Source organism: Boleophthalmus pectinirostris, unplaced genomic scaffold (assembly GCF_026225935.1).
Source record: "Boleophthalmus pectinirostris isolate CB_2022bp ecotype Guang Dong unplaced genomic scaffold, ASM2622593v1 HiC_scaffold_3, whole genome shotgun sequence".
Lineage (NCBI taxonomy): Eukaryota > Metazoa > Chordata > Actinopteri > Gobiiformes > Gobiidae > Boleophthalmus > Boleophthalmus pectinirostris.
Window position 1 is genome coordinate 15,800,897 of NW_026571299.1, and position 20,172 is coordinate 15,821,068.

At 35.4% G+C, this 20,172-nt stretch overlaps 2 protein-coding genes across 2 annotated transcripts; both read left to right on the forward strand.

Annotated features, from left to right (window-relative positions):
- The first annotated feature begins 1 nt into the window (after position 1).
- Positions 2-2,675, forward strand: pxmp4 (peroxisomal membrane protein 4). The gene is made up of 4 exons (XM_020939784.2): positions 2-150; positions 329-391; positions 470-668; positions 1,885-2,675. Exons 1-4 carry the CDS (start codon positions 38-40, stop codon positions 2,146-2,148), a joined length of 639 nt encoding a protein of 212 aa, XP_020795443.1. The 5' UTR covers positions 2-37; the 3' UTR covers positions 2,149-2,675.
- A 7,893-nt stretch (positions 2,676-10,568) lies between these two features.
- Positions 10,569-19,755, forward strand: tgm5l (transglutaminase 5, like). Its single transcript, XM_020939763.2, has 14 exons — positions 10,569-10,638; positions 10,711-10,893; positions 11,590-11,820; positions 12,332-12,450; positions 12,980-13,108; positions 13,903-14,080; positions 14,965-15,100; positions 15,398-15,501; positions 16,137-16,376; positions 16,462-16,524; positions 17,077-17,292; positions 18,039-18,196; positions 18,638-18,774; positions 19,337-19,755. Exons 1-14 carry the CDS (start codon positions 10,632-10,634, stop codon positions 19,488-19,490), a joined length of 2,055 nt encoding a protein of 684 aa, XP_020795422.1. The 5' UTR covers positions 10,569-10,631; the 3' UTR covers positions 19,491-19,755.
- The last annotated feature ends 417 nt before the right edge of the window (positions 19,756-20,172 follow it).

Genomic DNA, 20,172 nt, shown 5'->3' on the forward strand with positions numbered 1-20,172 from the left:
ATTTGTGCAACGGGTGTTTGTGTCCCTCAAGTTGACCATGGCAGGCTCGGAGATGTTCAGAACTGCTCTTTTTACAATCAACAACTTTCTGCAGCAAGAACAGCACAGAGCAGCTCTAGCTGTTATGAAAGGTTTCAGAAATGGCGCTGTGTGAGTTAACTTTGATTGTATTTGTAAGTATGTCACTCATTCATTGCAGGTTTTCGCAGTGGATGTTTAACCTGGGTTTAACTGAGCGTGTAACTTATTAATAAAAGGTCATAAGTGAATCCAGACATAATTTTGTGTATATGTGTGGAAATTGACTTCACATTGTTTTATTTTTCAGATACGGAGCTAAAATCAGGGCACCACACGCTTTGGTTATGACATTTCTGTTCAGAAGTGGCAGGCAAGTGCATCCATTCACAACTTTTGCACACTTAACCTCTCACCTATTTTCTAATCCTGTCGTTTTACTTTATTGCAGTTTGAAGGATAAGCTCAAAGCCATTTTAAAGGCCACGTACACCCATTCTAGGAACTTGGCATACTTTGTGTTCACGTACAAAGGGTTGAAAGCTCTGCAGGAGAAGATGCAGGGCAAGTCTCTACAGTCCCATGCGTTTCTTGCTGCCTGCATTGGAGGGTGGCTAGTTTTTGGAGACAATAACAACATCAATAGTCAGGTACACAATCAAAACTTGTTCAATAGAATTAATTCACCCAGTAACACTGAATCATTTGCTCACAACCCGAGATCCGCCCACAACCAGAAAGCCGGCAGGTGTGGTCCCAGCAATGGTGTGGTCCTTGGGCAAGACACTTCAACATTCTTGCTGCAGTTTGAATGTGATGTGTGTGTACGTGTGTGTGTACATGTGTGTATGCGTGTGTCTGAGACTGACTGTGGTGTGAGCTGGCCTCTGTCAGAATAAAGCAATGTATTGAACAATAGGTGAGGTTATAAATGACTAAGTGCTTTCAGCTCCCAGAGAGGCGGTAGTAAAGATTAGAACATATTAATGGATTATTATGAAACCCAGGTAGGTTTATGATGACTTTATGACATAATATAATCTATACTATGAACACTATGAAAAAGTACTCACTGTAAAATGTACTGACGTAAAGAAAAAAAATAAATTTGCTACTACTACCACACTTTAACTTTGTTGAGGGTAGCAACGGGGTCTTAGAAAGGTCTTAAATTTCATGTTCCTAAATTAAATCCTTAAAAAGTCTTAAATTATGTTGTCCAAGACTTATTTTTTTCCACAAAGGTCTTAAATTTCATTAGCCTATTTTTTTTTTGTATGCTCAACTGGGCTGTAGTGCATTGTTAAATGGAGGGAGGAAAAACAAAAAACAACAACAACGACAACAACAAAAATGTCTAATTTGGAGTATGCGCAAACAATATTTAGTTTGTCTTGTTAGAATGTTATAAATAATTTTTTGGCAATTTTACAAGCGAATGCATACTACTATAAATGAGTTCTGAATGAGATTTTATAATAAAAGTATTTTTTGTTATTTAAAGTAGTGAGTAATGGTCATTATTAGATTTGGACCTGGTGTTTTTTGCCCACATAATAGGTGCAATGTTGGTCTTAATTTTCATTTAAGCCCCATATTTAAGTCTTTAAAAAGTCTTAAATTTGGGGTAGTCAATGCTGGGGATACTCTGTTTGTTACACCACTGCTGTAATCTAAATGAATCTATTTTACATTATATCTTTTGCAAAAAACTGTCCATAGGGTTTACTATTGCCATTAGGGTTGTCAAAACTATCGATACACATACAATAATCAATTCTATAAACAGTAAGCTGAATATCATGATTTAGCTTTTTTTTTGCAACATTAGTACAAAGACATTTTCTCTGTTTCTCTCCTCTTCAGATCAACATGTACCTTCTGTCTCGTATCCTGTTTGCATTGTCGCGTCTGGCTGTGGAGAAGGGAGTTATACCCCAGCCCAAGCACGACCCCTTCCCCCTGTTTGCCACTCTGGTCTGGGGCATCGTCCTCTGGCTGTTTGAGTATCACCCACACACGCTCCAGCCCTCACTACAGTCATCCATGAACTACCTCTACCACGACAGCAACACGTGGCACGACATCTCAGACTTTTTAATTTTTAATAAACCCAGGACTACTTCTTAAGAAGAAGTTTTATCCCGTGTGGACCAACTACCTACAGCGCTGGCAGTGAGCTTTTCTGCCTTGCTTCTGCCTCATTTAGTGTTGTATTTTTTATAGTAATCATAGTTTTGCTATTGGTTATTACATTATTTTGTTGTGTGCATTTGATTTACTATTGTCAACACAAACCAATTGCACTTTATGTAATATATTTTAGTGCAATGTAGTTAATATACTGTGCTTTTTAATTTTAATAATGGGTGAAAAATAAAATATGGCAAATAATCTTATGTTAAGCTCCTGAAAGTAATTTATATCTTTAAAAATGATGTGAGTTATATTTAAAGGTGCATTGTGTAACTTCTTTGGGTTTGTCAAATGTTTTTTCTTCAGGGACATGTTATTGTTTTATCTGGAATGTTTCACAGTATGGCATTAAACCTTTCTATCTTCATGGAGGCCAAACCAGACCAAGTTACAGGTTAGATCTGTGGAGCAGCACCCCCACTCACAGTCAGAATTTTTTTTTCTTGTTTTTTTTTTGGAGTTAATAAAAACACCTGTAATTGAATAAATGTAAGGTAAAGGTGTTTAATGTCATACTGTGGAACATTTCAGACAAAGCAATGACATCTCCATAGAAACAAGCAGGTGACAAACCCCCCCAAAAAATGTTACGTAGTGCGCCTTTAAAGCGTAAATTAAAAATAAGCTGCTGTGTACACATAATTAGTTTTTCTATTATGATTTTTCTTTTTTTTATTGTTTTATGTTTCGCATATATAATTATTTATAATTATGTTTATTATAAAGTGTTATCTTAATGGAATACATTTGTTTGGTTAATTAATGATAAAAAATAAATAAATTAACTGACAATCCCTGACTAACTCACCTGATAACTAATGTCAAAAAGCCTAGCACTGAAATTGAGAAATCTTATGTAATAATTTCTGTTCATTTCTTTTGCCCAGACAAGTTTGTTTTGTTTCAAGTGCCTAATCATCAGTTTTGGCATCTAATCCCAAATAATTAGAAAATATTTGCAGACAATGCAGACATGGGCAGTGCAGATCAGTGGTAAGAAAGAGCAACACCAGTTATTATTTTATATTGATTTAGTTTTAGTTATTTTATTTGTTTATACAATTTAATTCTGTAGTTTTCAGATTCAAAATTGCCAGAGGAGGGTATAGGAGCCATAAACTGTGCTCAAGTAAGACTTCAATAAAATCACAGAAAGACAAAATAGTGGTTTTAGTAAAGTTTGGCAAGATATTACTCAAGTAAGAGTAATTGTATGAGTAACTGTCTGGAGATAATTTCTGATTTATAGTTTGATAGACCACAAGCATATGAAAAATTGTACATAGATATTCAAAACTGTTTTTCTGTGGCAGTTTTATGTTGATAATATTACCAACATAGATTTTTGTCATATTTTAAAGCCATATTTACTGAAAATTACATTACATTTTGAATCACGAAAATTTGCTTAATTAAAAAAAACAAAAAACAAAACTTAAGATCTTCCCTATGTATTATATAATATAAGTATTCGTCATTCTTTTTATTTGAAACCAGTTTAAGATTTCAAGGAGTGTTTGTTTATCCTTGGGGCTGTTACATCTTTTTTTTGTCTATAAACAAAAAGAGAGGAATGCGGTAATTTTTTTCTTAGTTTCATTTGCTTTGGAAGGGGAAAAAACTATTCAAATGTATAGTTTAGTATATGTAGTTTGTATAAATGACAATATAGAAAGAAATGCAATATAATATAATATAATATACAATAGAGCACAAAGCTATAGGCAGTTAAAATGTCAGAGAAGGAAGAACAATGATAAGGTTTTAATTAATTTTATTTGAAATGAAAAAGCAATTTTCATATCTATTAATAATAAACAGATTATGTGCTCTGTGTTTACTAATACATTGCTTATTATAGAAAAAGTACATTTAATCTGATATATAAAACATACATTGTGGTTATATATACTTACATATGCCAGTGGAGTCAATAAGTGCACACTGAACTAGTAATTATATTTAGATTTCACAGTGTGTACTAAATTATGTTTGTGTTTGGTACTAGGAGGTACTAGATTTTCGTCAGCCTACGTAAGCAATCAACACCAGGAAGGTACAATCTTTATCTAACTATATCTTTTGGCAGAGAATCAACTTTGTTTTTTTACGATTTAGTTTAGACACTCCAGACACTTACAGATGACTTTTTTTTTTTTTTTACATATGACTTTTATCCTATATATTCACTCGTCAGAAATGCTCAGCTCTTGCGCTATTCATTCCTGACATAATACAACTATGAGTGTCCTGGTGTTTCCTATTGATTTACGTAACACTGCTATTTTCACTTATGGGCATGTCTCAACCAAATTGGGGTTGCCAGTTTCATTCGCCCACACTCTTTCCAGGGAAAGGTGTACTCATGGTGTAACAAGCCCACGGCAACAGAGGCTTGTATTTAGTAAACATGTCTACATGGCTTTTATAGGGAATTTTATGGGGAATTTAATTTCAAACTGATTGATTAAAGATGCACAGCGCAGCTTTTCTGGTGGATGGTCAGCTACCTACTTGTCCTCATGGAGATGTTATTGCTTTGCCCATAATGTTCCATAGTACAACATTAAAATACACATCTGGCATTTATTCATTTTGGGTGTTATTTATTGCAAAAATACAATAATTCATAAATATTTAACAAGATAATACATTATATACAAGTAAACTTAAAAAGCTAACTTAAAGGTGCACAGTGTAACTTTTTGGTTGGGGGTCCGTCACTTGCTTGTTTCTATGGAGATGCCACTGCTCTGCCTGGAATGTCCCACAGTATGACATTAAACAGTTCTACCTTACATTTATTCAGTTATTGTTCTTGCATTAACAGTTTTAACAGATTTAACAGAACAGTCTGAACACTCCTGGTCAAGAGGATGTGCATTCAATGATGACCTTTTCCAGTGAAATTTAGTTCTATTTGAAATTTAATTACGTAAACAGTAAATAAAAAGACTTGCGTGTTCAAACTGCTTTTCTAATATGAATCAGATGGGTGTATCAACTATTACATAAGAACTGCAACAGATGTGTCCATTAGTCCACTCACTACAAGATTTGAGAAAGTCTGTCACAGCAGTATCACTCTTGTTTGTTTTTTTTTTTTTTTGTTTTTTTTTTTTTCCACAACCCACTGGATATTTGAAACATTTGTATTATTAATAGAATTTAATAATCCACACTGAGCATCACAATCTACACAGAATGCTGACCTTTACTCCAACTCCTTTTAAAGGTCCTATATTACACTAAATTGACTCTTGTGAGCTTTAAGACATATTAGAATGTTGTTACCTCCTCAAAAACAGACATGGAGTTGTGTTTTGTTTCATCCACTCATGTTTAAATAACTCTTTATTATTAGTCTGTCTACATCTCCAAAGTTCAAAATGCTCTGTTCCACCCTGTGATATCATGTAGTTGTAGTTTTTATGTTAGCAGCTACCTTCAGTTAGCAGCTAAGTTCAGTAGAAATTAGCATTCCCAGGGCTGAAATCATCGAAATGATTCTAATGAAGGTGTATGGATTTTTAAAACACAGTGAAGCACTTTAAGTATTACACAAGACATCACAAGGTGGAACAAGTGTTCTGTTTGAGAGAAGAACTCAGCCTAAATATGCAGGATTTGCAACTCCAGGTATGTTTTTGATGAAGAAACAACATTATAACTGATCATATAATAGTGTTATACAGTATAGTCCCTTTAAACTATTCATGTCAATTTCCTGCTACATGCAACATTCTGAGGACTTTTCCCACTGAAAAGATATACTACTTTATTTTAAATTGTTCATCTCTATTGCAACAATCCTAATTTTTCATCATTCTGAACATACAAATTAAATGCAGTGTATAACATTACAGTTATATACAAGAGGTCGATCATCTTGATCATGTTTAGAAAATGTATTTTGTCTTCTTGTTATAGGTAAACTTTGTGTTTTCTTCTAAAAAGACAGCTTTGTAAAAAGCTAAATAGGTGATTTACCTGTCCTATTTCAGTGGCAGCATTTCCGCCTTGGTCAGAGGCTCATGACTGCTGTGACGTGTGTCTTATCAGCTGTTATTTTTGGTGTGGTTAGATTGACAGATCTATCAGATCTATCAGACTGACCGCGCCTCTGATGAAGGCGGAAGTGCTGCTGTTGTCAAATAACTTTCCACTTCTTGATCAGTTTGTACTCCAAACCCACAAATAAAATAAATAAAAAATAATAATAATAATAATTCTCTAATTATATTAAGTTAAATTAATTAAAATCTACTTTTTTTTTACCTAATTACCTAAGTCCCTAAATTTGTTTTTAGTGAGATATGCTTGAACTTTTTCTCCTTGTGCCTCTTGTATATAGCTGAGATATATTTGTATGACTATTATATTTTTATATTTTATTTTTACTTGTACAGATACATTTATATAATTATGCCTAATTGACACCAGTCTCATGCTATTTTTGCTACTTATTTTTAATTTATTATTACATTTATATTTTTGTTCTATGTTATTATAATATATTGCGATGTGCGTGCTACTGTGTCCAAACTATTTCTCTTATGGATCAATAAAGTTTGACTAAGTTATACCTGTCCTTATATTTACAAAAAATATTTTACCCTTATTTGAAATCTGGTTTTCCTCTGTGCACCACTCGTTCCCACTTAAAATGAGAGTAGATCAAACAGAGCCCAAAACTACAGAGCTTCATCTTTCTCAAAACAGCTCAGCCATTTGCTTGTGCACAAAGTGAAAACAGAGAAACATATTCAGTATTCATATTCAGGTTTTAGTCAGGATTAATGTTTACTATGGACACCAATACGATGCATTTAGGTTCAGGAAATAAATAACAAAACACAAGATCCAGAAATAAACCTTGTCATTACTGGTTTGGGATTGGTTCCACATGCTGTATTAATATTATGGTTTAAAGTCCTGTCATCTGACAACTATCACGCCTAGAATCTGAATAAAGGCACCACTTTCACAAGCCATTTTGAATAAAGACTTGTTTATACAGTATATGCCGACAAAGAGGACATTGAACTCTGTGCAAGTTTTTGTTTTGTTTGATGAGGATAGGCCCAGTAATTACAGAGATATTAACTGTAAACCAGGTCAACAAATCTGAACACCAAATTCCACCATAGAATTCTTTCTTGTCCTAAACCAATGTGATTTGATATTAGACTGTGAATGCAAAATGTCCAGGCACAACATTGACTTATTTAATCAATATTATGACCTCTTGTATGTAACTGTGATATACTGTATTTATATTACAAATCTTTGTTGTTGTTTTTTTTTACTTACTTGTACATACATTTATATAAGTTATGTCTTATTTGACACCAGACTCTTGCTGTTTTTTATTGCTACTTATTTAGTTATATCTATCTATCTATCTATCTATCTATCTATATCTATATATATATATATATATATATATATATATATATATATATATATATATATATATATATATATATATATATATATATATATATATATATATATATATATTATATATATATATATATATATATATAATATATAATGTGTTTCTCACCTTCCACGGTGGTTGGTCTCTCTCACCCTCATTCAGCTCGGGTCCTCTACCAGAGGCCTGGGAGCTTGAGAGTTCTGCGCAGTATCTTTGCTGTTCCCAGTACTGCACTTTTCTGGACTGAGATGTCCATTGTTTTTCCCGGTATCTGTTGAAGCCACTCTTCCAGTTTGGGGGTTACAGCCCCGAGTGCTCCGATCACCACAGGCACCACTGATGCCTTTACTTTCCAGGCTCTCTCCAGCTCTTCCTTGAGCCCCTGGTATTTCTCTAGCTTCTCGTGTTCCTTTTTCCTGATATTACCATCGCTTGGTATTGCGATGTCAACCACCACGGCTCTGCTCTGTTTCTTATCCACCACCACTATGTCTGGTTGGTTCGCCATCACCATTCTGTCAGTCTGTATCTGGAAGTCCCACAGGATCTTGGCTCGGTCATTCTCCACAACCTTTGGAGGTGTTTCCCACCTTGATCCTGGGGTCTCCAGCCCGAACTCTGCACAGATGTTTCTGTACACTATGCCCGCCACTTGGTTATGTCGCTCCATGTATGCTTTCCCTGCCAGCATCTTACACCCCGCAGTTATGTGCTGGACTGTCTCAGGAGCCTCTTTGCACAGTCTACACCGTGGGTCTTGTCTGGTGTGGTAGATCTGGGCCTCTATTGCTCGAGTGCCCAGGGCCTGCTCCTGAGCAGCCAGGATCAGTGCCTCTGTGCTGTCCTTCAGACCAGCCCTCTCAAGCCATTGGTAGGATTTCTTGATATCAGCCACTTCAGTTATGCTCCGGTGGTACGCCCCATGTAGGGGTTTGTCCTGCCATGATGGTCCCTCCAGCACCTCTTCCTCTGGACCCCACTGTCTGAGACATTCTCTGAGCACCTCATCTGCCGGGGCCTTGTCCTTGATGGACTCAAGGAGATTGGATGTTTCATCCCCCCCTTTTATGTGGGAGAAATATATATATATATTTATTTATTTATTATATTTATTTATTTATTTATTATTTATTTATTTTTCCTCTTTATTGTTTTAATATAAAGTGATTTGAGCTACTGTGTCCAAGTAATTTCCCTTGTGGACCAATAAAGTTTGTTTAAGTGTAAGTATAAGTTTAAGAACTACATAAAATTCAGTTATTAGGCTGGATTATCCATGTGGGCCAACCACCAACCATTCACAACCAGTGGGGTTGATTTACTGTACTGTAGATGCAATGTTGTTTAATCTAATCTATATACTTTGTGTTGAAATATAGTTTAACCTCTTTCCTACTATTACATTCACATGGATTACTGAAGTTACACATTAGAGGTGTACAATAACCACCAGAAAATCATTAGCCAGGAATGTTTCACAACCTTTACCATACTGACGCTTTGCAGCTGATGTCATTCCTTGGGGATGTGATGCTAACTAGGTATGCTCTGTCTGAGGCTTGTTAAACTTTAATCCAGGGGTGTAGTGGGCGTGGTACACGGGGGTATGCCGTCCACCCACTTCTCCCGACGTGAGATATAAAAAAAGAACAAATATAATGTAAACAACAAATATATAACAGCCTACAAATTAGTTGTTAAACCAGAGCTACTGGCAATGGTGAAAACAACCTGCACAAGCTCATGACATCTGCACTACTGTCCTACAGTGACCTGCCACATGAGGGGACAGGGACTGGGCTGGGATTGGGCTAGGACTGACTGACAGGACGGGTCCGGGGGTGCGCCTATGTAGACCGCTGGGTGACCACAGGTGAAAGGACCGGTGCAGAGTTCCATAGGGCTAAGCGCAGCCATCGCCTAATATCACTTTGAGGACGCTCTGCTCCACAGGCTCGAGGTTCTCTCTCTCTCTCGCTCGCTCTCTCTCTCTCTCTCTCTCCCCAGTTGATCCTAGTTTGGTCTTAGTTTGGACCAAGTGTGATCCTGGTGTAGTCCTGGTTTGGTCCTGGTTTAGTCCTGGTTTAGTCCTCCTGATTCAGTCACGAATCGCCCACCCCCATTTTAAAACATTCCCACTACACCACTCTTTAATCTGAGCTTTATTTTAACACAATCTGAAAGAAATTATTTAGTTGGAACTCCAACAAGTGAGCTGGTTTGTGCTGTTAAACATGTCCCTCTTGAATACCATCACAGTCACATTTATTTATTTATTGCTGGATTTGTCAAAACTAATGTATAATGTGAACCCAACCTATTTTTTCCTAATGTATTGTCTTTGGAAATTTGGTTAGTTAGAAATTTGTACTCTTGCACAGCACCTATACTGTGATTTTAAAGATTTGTGACCCAGTGAAATGCTCTACCGCTTCTATTAATTTGATAAAATAAAATGTATTTATCTGACAATTTATGACTTGAGATGTACGTATTTATTTATTTGTCTTTCCTGTGCTTGAAGACGTTCACATATTTCTAGACTGGTACACTCAGAACCGGATTCAAGGTTCATTGCATCCAAATGCCACAGTAGATCCCACTTTTGAACAACAAAACCACGTTTCATTGTATTCTCTGGCTCTAATCCAGTTTACGTTATCACAAGATGCTCTTTCCCTTTGAAGTGGCATCACGCCCAAACATCTCACGTCAACATCCACATCGTACTCTTTCGATGCAGTAGGTGAGTCTGATTATTCATTGCAAAAATACTTCGTCTCTGACATAAATCATTTGGGGGAGTGGCCAGAGTTTGTGTGTTGAATGAACTGTGAACCAAGGTAACAGTTAAAACATGACTCTTTTGTCTTGATTTGTCCTAGGGATGTTTTCAGAGGGTGGGGCCTAAGATTTCTTTATAAAACAACTGCATGGGCGCCAGAAGAGAAGTTCGAATCAGCACTGAAGAGACATGGGAGGTAAGGATTGTCTGTGTGAATATTAAACTAGAATTGGATTTCAATATACTAACTGGTGACTATCTTTTGCAGAATTTCACATACAAGGTATTAATTTGGAGTTGACGGAGAACCTATTCCAGCACAAGACTGATGGATTCAGGAGCTCCAACGAGTTGGTGGTGCGGAGAGGTGCCCCATTCAAGTTCAGCCTGTTGTTAAATGGAAGACCATTCAACCCCAGTACGGACCTGCTCAAGATCAAGATCATGCTAGGTAATGGTGCTTGACAATTATTGAATTTATGTTATAGTATTTTGGGTTTTCTGTTATTATGAGTGGATATTGTGGCCAAAGAAGTAAGATTCAGCTGTTTGTAATATTTACAATAGATTATCCATGGGTTTGAAACTTTGAGGTCTTTTCATTATTCAAAAAATATGTATTTTGTTTACAATTTCTTATCAGTTATATTTGCATAATACATTTTTTGCATATACCCCCAGACTACTCTGACACACAAATGTTACTCAAGAACAATTTAAAAAGTGCAAGGAAAGAAAATGTTTTGATTTTGATTTGATTAGATTTTTTTGATTTTTACACATTTTTACACAATGTTTTAACTGTATTTAAAATATATAATAATAGTCTATATAATATATTTAACTCTGCTTAGTAGTGCATTGATTTGAAGATGGGTTATATAAATACACATTTAATGTGGTGATTCACTGGCAACTTAAAAGCACATAATAGCAGGGAAAACAGAAGCCAAGACAAAGCCTTCATTTGACTGTATTAAAACATTATAAAAGCACATGCTGATTTTTCTTTCCCACACACAGCGGCCCACATCTTTAACACTGATGAACTACTTATACAAAAACTATGAGCATTTTGGATTTTATCATTTTTCAGTAGCACAGATGATTAAATGGTTTTATAACACTGTGTTCTGTACTCCTCCAGGTCGGCTATACGCTGTAATGACAGTGAGCCACAGCCCACTGCGCTCGCCGTCTCGGTGGACAGCCTTCATGGACCCGTCCCTGAACCCCCTGGAGCCCTCTCTGTACATCTGCTCTCCTGCTTCTGCTCCAGTTGGACGGTACCGCTTTGTGGTGTGTGCTTTCACTAAAGAAGGACAGAGCCTGTGCACGCTGGGCAAATTTACCCTCCTCTGTAACCCCTGGTGCAAAGGTCAGTGCATAATACAGGATGTTTTATTATTATTATTTTTTTACATACTTTGTTACTTGGGTTTAATTGGGATGGTGCAAAATCTGATCTGAGCTTTTTTGTATCTTGTATGGCCACCATTGTGGTTATAATATTTGACTGTATAATAACTGCTCACTGAAAATAATTAATAAAAAATAGTTATCTAAATATTCAACAACAAAGAAATAAAATTGTCCATTTATTTGTAAACATTATATTTATTATGGTTTCTGTCAACATTTTGATCATGTAATCATATTCATTTGGATGCAGTCTTGCATCTTGTACCACCCCTAGTTTCTATTCTTGCATAATGCTAGATTTCAACACTTACGTAACGATGTAAGAAATATGTTTACATTTAAACCTATGCAAGAGCAATATTTGCTTTATACAGACTGGCCAATGATAAGAAAATGAACAGATAAATGTTTTAAGAAATTATTCTTAATGCAGTCCAATATTAACCATTGTAATATGCATGTTGCAGAGGATTCAGTGTTCATCCCGTTTGAGGACCAGAGAGAAGAGTATGTCCTGAACGACTCCGGTCTGCTGTTTATGGGGACCGCCATGAACCTGGTGCCGCGTCCATGGTCTTTTGATCAGGTAGGATTACTGTACTGTACTGTAGATGCGCTAGTTTATTCTTATTCTATGCTTCACAGAACTGTAGTTAATCTTGACATCTGAAAGGGCTGTTTCCACCTATTACTCCACATCCACTATTCCACATAGATTAGTGAACCAAAAATTATTGATTCAAATTACTGAATTAAAGATGCACAGGGTAACTTTCCGGTGGAGCATCCGTCACCAACTTGTCTCCATGGAACTGCTACTTTTTTGCTTTGAGCTGATATGTAGGGCCAATTTAGATTTGATGATGATGTAGGGCTAATTTATATATTTTTTCTTCCACAGTATGTAATTTAATTGCCACCACAAACACATAGGAGATCCATGTAGTCATGTTTTCAGCACTTATTTTCACCAAAGTGTTTATGGGTATTTCTAGCCTACAGGTTACCCAAAACAAGATATCTGCCTGTGCTGGAGATTTAAGGCTGATATCTGATACATTAAAAAGTCCAAATATCCGGCTGATCTATCAAACCTTTTTTTTTTTCTTTCACAGTTTGAGTCTGGGGTCTTAGAGGCCTGTCTGAACCTTCTGGAGGTGAGCCCCCAGCACCAGTTAAACCGGAAAGTGGACCACCTGAATCGTCATGAGCCTGTGTACCTGAGCCGTGTTGTGTCTGCTATGGTGAGAGCAATTACAAAACCGCATGAAATAAAACCAGTCACAACACATCCCTCACATATGCAAATATCAGGATTAAAGTGGAAGTACGTCATTGCAGATGCATTAAAAACAGTGGTTCGCTATGTTCCAGCTTGCTCAAGATGTGACATGTGCCAAGACTGATAAGGGTTATGGGAACTGTCTATACTATAATTATTTCCAAGAAGACATGACTGGTGTGTTATACAAGATCTGACCATACATGTAAATGCACTGTAAAAAGTCATATCAGTGCTAATAGCTTGACTTTGCTTCTTGGAGTAGGCTGTGATGTAACAAGTTTATTTATTTTTTATTGCTGATTTCTTTCTTGATTTTTCAATTTCAAATTTCCAGGAACAAAAAATATGAAAATTGGACCAAAGAATCTTACTTGACGCAGATATAATTGAAATAAAAGCTCAAAATTCTTGACGTAAAACAGCAAAAATTTTCACGACACTGCTGAAATCAAGACGAGCATCAAAAATTGTTTCGTTTTTATTCAAGTACTCATTTTTTGCATTATATAATAAGGCCTGCACTGACATAGCCTACGAGTATAATAGTTTTATGAGAGACATGGTCCAGGTACTCAGTGAGGAAACATTTTAAATACAGATACAGTGCAAATTTTGCCATTGCACTTACAATGCATAACAAAAATTTAATAATAAATAAAATACAGTCATAAAATAAAATCAATACAATACAAAAGCTACATTAGATAAGAGCACAAAAAGTATAATAACACTGACTTATTTTGTGTATTGCAGATAAACTCAGAGGATGACAAAGGGGTGCTCAAAGGGAACTGGTCTGGGGACTTCAAACAAGGAGTGAACCCGTCTGCGTGGACCGGCAGTGGAGACATCCTGAGACAGTGGGCCCAGTCCGGATTCAGCCCAGTCCTATACGGACAGTGCTGGGTGTTTGCAGCCGTCATGTGCACAGGTAAAAACAAAATACAATAATATAAATATAAAATAATAATGATAAAATACAATCCACTATCAAAGGTTTCTAATAAGAAGTGTGAGTACAGTGAGTTACTTAGACTTAGACAAACATAATTGATCCACAATGGGAATTATTTGGACATAGTAGCTCACACGTTACCAAACAATATAGTAACAAAGAGCTAAAATAAGAGTGCATCTACTGCATAATATTAAATAAAGAGAATAAACAAAACAACAAAGTACAATACAGTTACATAAAAAAACAGAGAAATGCAATTTTGTTTGTTTTCTATCAGTTCGCAATAATAAAACTTGATACTTTATACTTTCTTTATTCTTATATTAATTTCTTAAGGGTTTTTACCTTTTTAAACTTAGAATTTAATTTTTAATATTAATATTCATTTCTGTATGAAGTGTTATTGCTGTACAAGCACACAACAAATAAATTGCAGTAAAAGTAGTGGCGACAATAGCACTATTAGTGTGAAAGCATTTTTAATACTATTCTAACTAATACTATTCCACTTCTGCAGCACTTAGTCATTTCTATTATCCACAAAACCAAAATCTGAACATAAAGAGCCGTCAGATGTACTCTTTTGTGATGCTTTGTCAATAGATGTTTTGTGTGATTTCGCAACTAAAAACAATTACGACAGAATAAGGAACGGACTGCTGAAATTTCTTAACGCTCTACATATAATCAGTTATGTACAGATGTTATCACTGTCCATAAATCATGCCACAATATACAGTACGCAATGATTCATCTTTCCATGAGAGAAACGCTCGTCTGATCGTATTTTTCATGTCATTCTTAACATGCCATTCTCAACATGCCATTCTAAATATTTCTTTGTGATTGTGTTCCAGTTATGAGGGTGCTTGGTATTCCCTGTCGTGTTGTCACCAACTATAACTCAGCCCATGACACAAACGGTAACCTGGTGATAGAGGAGTACTACACCAAAACTGGACAGAAGCTCAACGGCAGCAAAGACAGTATATGGTGAGTGAGTGGCAGGGAAGTTGACAGGAGGAGGCTAAGGGGGCTTCTTGCCTTCTTGTTTTTGTCCCCCAAATTTCTGTATATCTAACTGTTTTGTTTCTATCACAATAATAAGCAGAAGTGGAGAAATTCATATTTCTGACCCAGCAACAAAATTATTCTTTAGCCCATTTAAAATCATTTGTAATATTATTCCTCAGTACTTGTTATCTTGAAATCAGAAACCTGAAGTATCACATTATCTGTGTACCTTGAGCTCATGATCTTAACCAAGTGTTCATTTATTATTTTGTGCAGGAACTTCCATGTGTGGGTGGAGTGCTGGATGTCCCGGCCTGACCTGGGATCAGCAATGGACGGGTGGCAAGTTCTTGACCCAACCCCGCAGGAGAGAAGTGGAGGTTAGAGTCACTCATCTTGTCAGTCGAGTTTCATTAAAAGGCTCATATTACTAAATTTTCTGATCTATGTTATAATGTTATTTTCTCATCAAAAACATACTCAATATTGTGTTTTGTTTCATTCAAATATGTTTAACACACAAACCCTGCATATTTAGACTAAGTTCTTCTCTCAGACTAAAAACACTTTGTTCCACCTTGTGAAACACCTATGCTAGAATTATTTGGTTCATTTCAGCTCTGGAATTGCCAAACTCTACTAAACAAAAGTTAAAGGGTGGCTGTTAATTTGAAAACTTCCACCCCATGACATCACAAGGTGGAACAGAGCATTTTCAGTTGTTCAGTTGTTTCAAAACACAACTCCAGGTATGTCACCTGCTTACTTCTACGAGAATATTGTTGTTTTACTTAAAATGTTCCACAGTATCAATCAGAATTATGAGAAATCAGAGCTGTTGCCAAAGCAATTAAGAATTGAAAGCAAAATATTATAACTTGGCCTGGCGGCACCACCCATGAACATATAATTATGAATGTCTGTGGCGCCACCTGCAATAAGATCTTCATGGAGACAATCAAACCATAAACCCCACTTAAAATAACAAACCTTTATATTTCTGTCCAATCACCAGGTGTGTTCTGCTGTGGCCCCGCGCCTGTCAGAGCTATCCGAGAACGGCGTATAGACCTGATTTACGACGTCCCTTTCGTGTACGCCGAAGTGAATGCAGATGTCCATACCATTATTGTGAGCCAGGGCCAGGTGGTCAGAGTGAATAGAGACACAGAGAAAGTGGGAGCCATGATCTGCACTAAGGCTGTAGGCTTGCCCAGGATCCAGAACATCACCGGGGACTATAAAGTGGTCAGAAGTATGTTCACAATTTTGTTATTAGTAATTGTTTTGATTTGTGCAAATGCTGCTTTTGCTTATTTGTTGTATCTTTGTCATCATAGGTCCAATGTCTACTCTGTCATCAATGAGTTCAAGAAGCTCTGATGAGTCTACACTGAGGAGAGGTAAAAAAATCACACATTTATTCACATTCATTTATTCTACCCTTGTTTTCTGTACTGTTTTACATCTCATTACAAATAGTATTATTTCAATTTATATGGAACTACACTCGTTTTCCTCCATTTATTGATCTAATGCTTTATTGGTCGATTCAAGACGTAAGATTTAAAACATGTATTGTTGTTCGGAGGTACATTTTGGTGTAATCAGAATAAATAGAAGTATTACAAACATACATTATATTTATTTATGAATGGTATTATTATAGGCATATAGTAATGATAATATGAAATGAAATAACATCTACAATATTTTGGTTAAAAAAAGTTGAACATCCTTTATACTATTTTTTCTATGTGCTTAAATCAATCAAATTATTAGAATGTAAAATGGTTATCTTGAAATAATATACTTTAATCTTCACTGGAACTAGGAAAGCAACTTTTACATTATTATCAATACTTGGCTAATCTGTCCACCTCTACTGGAAACATCATGCTGCTTCATTTGTACACATACATGTCTGTAACAATACATTTTTTTCTTTCTTCCAGCCTCATCTGCACAACACGGAGTCATGGTCTTCTTGACTCTAGACAAAGCTGCAGTTTCTGGAGAGCCCATCCGCTTCACTGTGAAGATCATCAACCAGCAGAACAAAGTCAAACGCCTGAAGATTCACCTCAACGCCCAGGCCAAAGAGTACAACCACAGCCCCTCTGACACCTTCTGGGAGTCGCACGGGATCGTCCAGATGGGCCCTGCTGAAGGTAAAGAAAATACAAAGATTACTTCTAATTTATAATGTTAGAATTGCTTTGTTGTTGTTCAGACCTGCATGTAGTGATGAACTTTGATAATATGCACCCAATTTATTAATAGGCTTATATTATTTTTTATATGCAATTATTATTTAGTCTGTATTTTAATTTATATAGAAAAGTCAGTAGAAAAGACTGAAGCCTATTTTACATAATTTTAAGATTTATTTCAGTTTTTTTTTTAATTTTATAATATTAGAACAGCTTTTTTGTTATTCATACCTACATGTAGTCGTTTTATTGTATTTTATATGCAATTATTATTTGGTCCATATACAAAGTATATCAGTACCTAAAATGTAATAGTTCATATAGAAAAAGTTATTTGAACAGATTGAAGCCTATTTTATATCACTTAAAAACAACTGATATGTCTGTGTAGTGATATGAATATTTTTAGCAAACAAAAACAAAATACATTATAAAATCACAATTAAGTTTTTTTTTGTTTCCTAATATCACAAATTTATAGAAAATATATCTTACGATGCTACCAAAACATTTTATATGAAATTGTACAATACTGTAGCTTTACTTTCTGTACTGACATTTGTTTTGATGTAAGTCTAATATAGAAAAAAATCACAATTTATATTATAAGATTACAATAGTATAAAATAGTATATTGTTGAAGTTGTTGAGTTGACATAGAGTATTATGGACTTTTATTAATTTCTTCTCTTGTCTCTCCACAGTTAAAATCATTCAGCAGCAGATCCTCCCGCTGCAGTATGAAGATGTGGTAGGAGACGACCTGATAAACCTGGCTGTGGTTTTGGAGGACATGACCACGCTGGAGCAGGCCCTGGCCACAGAGGAGTTCAACATCGCCAGCCCACAACTTCATATCAAGGTATTTATTTAAAGCTATGATACTTCAGTTCATTTGTATGTACTTTTATTTTATTTTTTCAAATAGAGAAGACTTACAAAGGTTTAGTTTTGTATTAATTTATATTTTTAATTAAAAGTTACACATGATTCGGTCAAGTGGATTCTAAATAAACACTGTATACTTAGGGTTAGGGTTAACAACCATATGCTCAAAAATTCTGTACAATTTACATTTGTTCTTTTGGGTGAATTATGCATGATTTCAAGTGTATATATATAAAGGGCGCCCTCTACAGGTTATCCCACTGAAGTGCATAGACAAGAGTCATGTTTAAAGGAGTTTTATTTAATTAAATGTAAGATCCTGACCATGTTATTTTTTATCTTCCATTGTAAAATAAGATAAAATTGTAAAATAATATTGTTATGGTAACTAACAATCTTATCTTTTCTCTTTCAGATCGCAAATGAAAACTCCGTGATGGTGCACAAAGAACAGATAGCCACAATAACTTTCACAAACCCCTTCTCTCATCCCGTCAGTGGAGTTCTGATCGTGGCTGGGGCAGGTCTCATCCAGGACAAAGTCACCTACAGGTTAGAACCAAAAAACACTTCAGTCTAAAGTACCACCTAAATGACTCACATGTTCTTTTTAATCATGAGACATATTAAACCAAGGAGTGCCAGACAGGAGACTCCCATATTAAAGAATGCAGACAGTTCACATTGTTACATATTTGACGATACTTGTTCATTGGACATTGTGTGGCAGCTAATTTTATTTTTGGATAAGTATGTGTGTGGCATAATCACATGAGAATATGCAAATCCAAATGAATAAAAAGGACTGGCTGATACCAATGTTCAAGACATTAGAACATGGAAAATACAGAACGAGGTTAAGTTAGTAATTTGTTACCACATGTCCTTATAATTACTCTAATAAAGCTCAAAGTGACTCTAAAATCGTTCAGGAATGGTCAATATAATACTAAAATTAGAATGTACTTTCAATATTAGTTTTAGTATCATGTACTTGACATATGGTTTTGATACTTTTCACAATCCTACCTATATAATTCAGAGTATTTAAAAACTTAACAGTATAAAAATATACTAAAGCATTATTTAACATTTCTTTTCATTTTCTCCACAGGATGCCTCCACTGAAAGCTGGTGGAAAAGTCCAACAGGCCATCTCCTTTATTCCTCGGATGGTTGGATCTAAGATGTTGCACGCTAACCTCATGCTTGCAGATGTTAGAAGCACCGTGCGTGGATTCAAGATGGTGTCTGTTAAAAGCGGATAATCCTTGTTACTTTCACTTCAGCTTTGTATGCATTTATTGTATATAATGCAAGCATTTTACATTTGTATGTATATAGTTTAATTTTTATTTACAAAACTTCTTCCATACCATTCTCAAGTAATGTGAATATATTTATTTATATATTTATTTGTGTATTTTTGTGTTTAATATATGTACAATGAGGTGCTACCTTATAACCAATACTTGAATTTGCTTTTTTTAAAATTTTTATTTAGTGCTTTAAATAAAACAGTGTTGATTAATATGTTTATGTCTATGGTTACTCTATCCACTTTTCTTGTTTCTTTTGCATCTTTTATCCAGGAGGGAGCGCTATTAGACAAAAAGAGATAATTACAGGAACAGTAACAGTACATAAGTCTTTAGACCAGTTAAGGTTAAGGTACTATTTATTGTCTCTGGAGGGAAGTTTGTTCTTTACATTTGACCCATCTCTCAGTACTTACACTAAACTACACTTACAGTACTAAAACTTTCTGTTTTGAGTATCTCTTTTGTAGCACTATCCAATCTAATGGTGAATTTGTATAGGTTTAATGTACAGGTATCTGTTTACCTAGATATTGTCAGTATCATTATTTAATTTTCTTGTAATTTTGACCATGTCCAAAATCATCCTATAAAACATTTGTGAGGATGTAAATTAAACTAGAGCTTTAGT

Bases quoted from the DNA above. Each gene is read 5' to 3' on its own strand.
- pxmp4 (XM_020939784.2), top strand. From the start codon at position 38: ATGGCAGGCTCGGAGATGTTCAGAACTGCTCTTTTTACAATCAACAAC. The intron at 151-328 runs GTGAGTTAACTT...TTTATTTTTCAG, and splicing joins GGTTTCAGAAATGGCGCTGT to ATACGGAGCTAAAATCAGGG. The intron at 669-1,884 runs GTACACAATCAA...TCTCCTCTTCAG, and splicing joins ATAACAACATCAATAGTCAG to ATCAACATGTACCTTCTGTC.
- tgm5l (XM_020939763.2), top strand. The intron at 16,377-16,461 runs GTATGTTCACAA...TTGTCATCATAG, and splicing joins GGACTATAAAGTGGTCAGAA to GTCCAATGTCTACTCTGTCA. The intron at 18,197-18,637 runs GTATTTATTTAA...TTTCTCTTTCAG, and splicing joins GCCCACAACTTCATATCAAG to ATCGCAAATGAAAACTCCGT.